Raw genomic sequence first — 6110 nt, forward strand, 5'->3', positions numbered from 1 at the left:
GGTGAGGGGAAAGCAAGCATGTAACTGCAGTAATACATATGATGCTGAGTTTTTCAAATGCTTCAGGGAAACAGTAGAGATTTTTAAAAATGTGTAATAAGTTAAAAGGAAAAAAAACAAACAAAGGATGAAACGCAGATAATTTACAGAAGCTGGGGGGCATGTTTTTTCTTCTCCCTCAAGCACAAGATAGAGTGTTAAAGCCACTTAACATCAGTATTAAACATATTGAATCACCTGGCTGAATCTAATTACACAGCAGCTTCCATAAGAGGAACAAATCATTTGAGAATTCATAATCTTCACTCCAATTTACAGATCTAATAAAAAACCTCTCGGAGGTTTTTATGGTGTTTTACCATTGTTTCAGTATCGGTAAAGCAGGGCTGCTGAAACTTTGCCCACTGCCTAGCTCTTGCCTTTCAGGTTTCCACTTAATGTTGACTATAAGGCAGCCAAGTGAACTGCTGGTGCCTTCCTGTTTCATCTAGTAAGACTAGCATATAATGTTACTATGCAATATGCCCCAACAAACTCCTTCAGAGGCTGCACTGTAAAAGGATCTGGGCTGCACAAGGCCCGATGCCTGTATGGCACAGAGCTCCATCCTCTTCATCACCAAGTATCTGAGTACGTAGATGTCTAGTAATATCCAGTGATTCGCAGATACGCTCTCCACTCAGCCTGTTAACAGGATTCAGACACTTGTACAAAGCGAACATTACAGGTTGCGTTATGGACAGGAATAGCGAAGCCTTTCTATGCTATAAATACTAAAGCTAGGATTCCTGTTCGTTTGACAGGATTAACGTACCATGTGCTTGTAATCCAATTATTACAGTAATTCCTGCTCTGGCAAGGCCCTTGTACCAAGACTCTACTGCAAGACTTTCCCCAAAATATCATTCTGTTACTTCAGTAAGTGGTTTGAAGTGGGAAGGAGGAGGAGGAAGGGGAAAAAAAAATAAAATAAAATCTTTTATGGTTTTAATTTCCTTTTACCTAATTATCCGTTTCCCTGCAATTCCTGTGTGCCTGGTAACAGACATTTTTTGTACATCACATAACAGCGTTGTCCCAAGGTGACTCCAAACTCTGTCAAGGGGGCTGGTTTGTAATTAGCTCGTGTCTACAGCACAACTGCTACAGGATCTTTCTTCTTGGTCACAAGCTCTGAGATCGTATGGGCCAAGCCCATCCCTGGCTGCACAAGCCAGCTCCAACTACAGTTGGAGCAACACCAGGGATGAGTCTGGACCAGTAAAGTTTATGAAACTATTCCTTTATACAATTGGTTTCAGGATTTTTGCCACTCTGCACTGGAACCACGTGATGCAACACCTGATGGTCCCATCCCACTGTTGTGAGTGAGGCGTTATTCACTGGAGACCAGGATAAACCTTTCACAAAATCTCGATGAGAACGACTTCTGAACCTAGAAGAGAGAGGAGACATTTAACTGGGTGAAGAAGCTTTCAGAGCAGCAACACTTTAAGGGTTCAGGTCTTTCTACTTCACACTGGGAAATCCTTAGCTGCACTATTAAAACTGGAATAAAAATAATCGCCTCAAATCCCAGCATGGACATAACCAAGGCTCAATTCAGCAGGACATAATGGAAAAGTTCATAATCTCCCCCTCACCCAAACAGACATGCCACTTAAAAAAAAAAAAAAAAAGAGATAGGAGGAAGGGGAGGCAGCAACTACAATGCACTTGTTTTGCATTTCCTTCCTTCACTTATTACCAGCCCCGGTCAATTCTGTTAATGCAAGACCTCAGTATCGGAACATACTAACCTGCCTCCCCCCGGGCAGGATTTCCCAGATTTCTGCAGGCTTTTTTCCCTTCTACTGTATGTAAATGCTAAACAATTTCATTTAAATTAGCAAGGCTAAAAACCAGCAACACTTACACTTCTGAAAGGCTAGAGTCAAGAACAGCTACTGAGCAATCTTCACTGATTGAAGCCAGAAGAGGGGAACTGCAGAGTAAAAAAAGACTCCAGTTAAAGCTACCTTATATATGAAAGCATTACAAAATGCATTGAGTTTTAATGAAGCAAACAACGGCAGCAATGAAACACATTAGCGTAGGATATTTTCATCACCACTACCATAAAATATTGTTGATTCACAGAAGTGAGGAAGGAAAACAGTGACAAGAGAATTCAAAGGCACATGTATCACCATCAGCCACAGCACTTCCCAGTCCATAACACAGCAATAGCCCTTCCACGGTGCTGTGCTATATGAACAACTCTCTCAAGTAGCTCTTATTCCAGAATTTAAAAACTGGGTGAACACTTTTAAGGTGAAACACATGTTCATGGCACTGGGAACACTACGTTCTGTGCAAAATAAAGTGCGTTTAATAGCATTGTGAATGGAGAAGAAAAACTTAGCTTTACCTGGCTACTCTGAATGTCCTATTTTGTTCCATCAGAGACCATTAATCCTCTATAACAGATTGGGACCAAGGGTACTCTTGAGAGGCAACAGACCCCGTCTACCAGCATTTAAATGACCTTATGCATTCTACATTTTATGTATCATCACAAAAGTTACCTGTGTGTAGAAAATGCAAACCCAGTCACAGTTTGGGAGTGCACAGCAGAGCTGAGGGCAGAATCCGGGTTCTTTGTGTCTACCACAGCAACTGTCCCATTTTCATCACCTTCAAGAGAGTGTGGGAGAATAGCCATCAGAAAAGAAACAGTGTGTCAAAAACAAAGGCTGTGATTGGGAAGTAGTCTACATGGCAGGAACGTTAACAATAACACTGTTTCTTACCCAAAACGAAAGCGTCACTTTGCTGTGGATGCCACATGACTGAGGTAGGTAGGTAAGTAGAGGCACTGCAAACTGTAAGCAAGGAAAATGGGCTGAGTGTGAAGAGAATGGTGAGCTCAGCGCTATCCCAGCACTCCTGCAGTTCCCTCACTTGCTGACTGGCTAAGATGAACTATTTAAAATTATAGCACTTATGCCAGACAGCTGGGTTGGTGCAATGTGGTACATCAACAAAATCTTAATGTCACCTAACAGATTTATCCGCCCCCACTCCCAACCCACTTGAAGACAGGCAGAAGAGGTTAAGTACCGCACAAGCAGAGAGACATACCAATTCGAGTAGCTGGCTTGGGGCATCTGGTATCCCAGAGTAAAATCCTGTTATCCTACAAAAGCAAAATTAGTGAAAAAGAAAAGGTTTTGTGAATTTGGCAACCTCACACGTCAATGATTAAAGCTCAACCCTGGGACTTCAGAGCTCCCGTCTGTGCTTTGCCACTGACTCTCCAAGGGCTCAGGCAAAACACAAACTCTGAGCCTTCATTGCTTTTCTGTGAAGCGGCAAGAGAAATTCCCATCTACCTCAAGCACACACAAAAATGCTCAACAAATGTGGAATCCACCAAATAGCAGCTTCCACAGTTTGAGAAGAATAAGAACTAGAGTTTATTTCTGTAAACAGTGCGTCCACTGGGGACCAAAAAGAGCTTTAAAAATGTCCACAAATCATGTCTTAAAGCTCGGAAAGGTGCAACAGAAAGAGCCATCATCTCCATTTTACACCTCTAAAAACAGAGGTGAAATGACTTATCGTTACCCAAGTGGGAAGCCAGTGCCATAACTGAAAACAGAACAACGCTCTGCTCTCCTACTCCCGTGCATTAATCACAAGAATATTTTTTTCCTTCCCAATTCACGTGTCATGGAATTCCCTCCACTGTAGATATATCAAGACACCCTCTCAGTGCAGACACTGTCCCACAACAGGGTACAAAAATCCTGCAGTTGGCTACTTATTGAACATGTACCTGACTTTTTTAACTGTCCAATACATGTTCAAAGTAATGTATACCAGCTAGACTCAGACGCCAAATAAGGCTTACCTCAGCACAGGACAGGAACACAGTATCCTTACCAGGACAGGAAGCCACACATGTCACTGAACTAGAATGAGCTATTTAAAGGAAGAAAGAGAAAGGTTAAGAGGTTGAAAAGCTGGCAACATGGATCAAACCGGGACACAGTGCTCAGTCAAGGGCTTAGAGGCAAGACATCCAAAGTAAATAACTCTGGGCCATAAACCAGTGTTGTCTCCAGTGAGACCTCACAACTGAAGTGCAGTGCAATATATCATGGGAAGAACAACTTCACTTGAACCCAAAAGCCAAAGCAGCACCCCTCCCCTGGCAGAGGGGAAGCAAAATGAACTTATCAGCTTGGCACTTACCTCTGTAGGAGTGTAGTGATGTTTGCTGGGGGATGTCCCAAACCTTCACGCTATGAATCAAATACAGTAGTCAGAAAGAGCAATAGCAAATTCACTTAAAAATACCAGATGAGAAACAAGAGTACAAATGACACGCACCAGAAGTCTCTGCTGCCACTAACAGCCTGAGTGCCATTATCCAGAACGCTCAATGTTGTCACGATGTCGTCGTGCTCATATTTACAGAATTTGTTCACGATGAGGGTTTCATTCTCATCCAGCTCCCACAGTTCCACAGCGCCTGCAGGAACAGAACATTTGCCCATTTTATCAACAGGGATAAGTCAATAACCAGCGCACACAAAAAAAACTCCAAAACAGGCAGAGATGCTGTCTGATGAAGAGTCCCATTTTCCCTGAAGGTCCCAGCACCCAACTGGATGCAACCCAAACAGACGTCACCTCCATGCCAGAAATGAGTAACAATTCAATGCAACAAAACAACCCATCCTAATCGTATTAGTAATTACATCTTGCCTGGTCCCAACACAATGGTACTGCTAATACAGGCAGTCCTCGGACTTAAGACACGGTTTTCAGGAACCAATTGTGTCGTAAGTCAAAACGTTGCAACTCGGAACCAATTTTCTCATAAGAAACGTTATAAACGGGGGATTGGTTCCGGAACCAAGGCCCCATGCCCTGTTTTCACCAAAAATCCCCCCGAATTTTGTACTCAATCAATTATAGATAAGCAGCAGAGGTACGTGAATGTATTTATATTGTAACTAGCAATCATATTGATTTGGAAGGACTTCTTTGAGGTGACTTTGCTGGACTTTTTGAAGGGTTCTTGGCTGGAGTTCTCTCAGGAGTCTTGGCTGCAGGTTCTTCTGGTGTCTTGCCTGCTTTCTTAAAGAAAGTGTCCAAGGACGTTTGGACAGACGTTCTCCGGGGAGATGGGTGATGCAGCGAACTCGTTCGCTGGCGTGGCATCGGATCACATCAAGCGTTGTAAAGTCAGAAAGTTGAAACGGGGCGTCAATTCATAAACGTTGTAAATGCGAAACGTTGTAACTCGAAACCTTGTAAGTCGAGGACTGCCTGTACGTGCAACCGAACCATTAACCACTGCAATAGCTTAGCGACGGACATCAAACAAAGCCTCAAATCGGTTACTCCAAACGATCCCTCTACTAAGATAACGTGACCTTTCCGGTCTTACCGATGGGAAAGATGCCCCAGAACTCACTTGGAAACTCTTGGACATATAACCCGGCGTCCTGAGCACCGAGCCGACACTCGAGGCTTTGTCTGCAAGTGACCAGAACCACAAGCACCCAGGCGGGGACTACGCATGAACAATTAGGGATTGTCAGTCTCTACAAAGCTTCTTTGTGACAACGTCTTGGGATGTTTTGAGCACCTGCATGTTCTTGCGCATCGACCGCTGACGGGGGCTACAAACGGAAAGAGCCGCGAAAACCTCGGTCGTGAGGGACCGTTCCCTCCAGGCCGTCTGCTCCCCCGCGGCGGCTGTCGAGACGCAGCCCCTCGCGCTCCCGATTACGTCGACGTGCCACCCGAGAGTGCCGCCAAAGGCTTTGCTTACCGGAATCAGAGGCCACCAGTATGCCTTTATCGGCCACCCACTGGAGATCGGCGATGCCCGCTTCCGTCTGGACTCCGGCGGAGCAAAACCCTTCGTTCGGGGCCCTCGCTGGGTCCTTGAACACCCAAATGGAGCCCACCCAGCAGCGCGCGTTCAAGCTGGAGGCGCCGAGGAGAAGGGTCCCGTCTGCAAGAGAGAAGCGTGGAGGTGGCAGGACTCGGCCCCATCGTGAGGGCGTCTTGGCCCCCCTGCCCTCCCCCCTCTCCTGCCCTGCCCCACC

At 45.1% G+C, this 6110-nt stretch overlaps 1 protein-coding gene across 1 annotated transcript in view; it reads right to left on the bottom strand.

Annotated features, from left to right (window-relative positions):
* Positions 1–6: 6 nt before the first annotated feature.
* Positions 7–6110, bottom strand: part of WDR77 (WD repeat domain 77) — a 6265-nt gene continuing 161 nt past the window's right edge. Inside the window, exons 2-10 of the mRNA XM_025192020.1 lie at positions 5831–6100; positions 4378–4519; positions 4240–4289; positions 3896–3966; positions 3124–3178; positions 2793–2864; positions 2568–2676; positions 1916–1984; positions 7–1435 (exon numbers count right to left, since the gene is read on the bottom strand). Coding sequence (XP_025047805.1) covers positions 1276–1435; positions 1916–1984; positions 2568–2676; positions 2793–2864; positions 3124–3178; positions 3896–3966; positions 4240–4289; positions 4378–4519; positions 5831–6100 — 998 coding nt within the window. The 3' untranslated portion in view covers positions 7–1275. The remainder of the gene's footprint in view (positions 1436–1915; positions 1985–2567; positions 2677–2792; positions 2865–3123; positions 3179–3895; positions 3967–4239; positions 4290–4377; positions 4520–5830; positions 6101–6110) is intronic.

The sequence above is a fragment of the Alligator sinensis genome, unplaced genomic scaffold, assembly GCF_000455745.1.
Source record: "Alligator sinensis unplaced genomic scaffold, ASM45574v1 scaffold589_1, whole genome shotgun sequence".
In the NCBI taxonomy this organism is placed as follows: domain Eukaryota; kingdom Metazoa; phylum Chordata; order Crocodylia; family Alligatoridae; genus Alligator; species Alligator sinensis.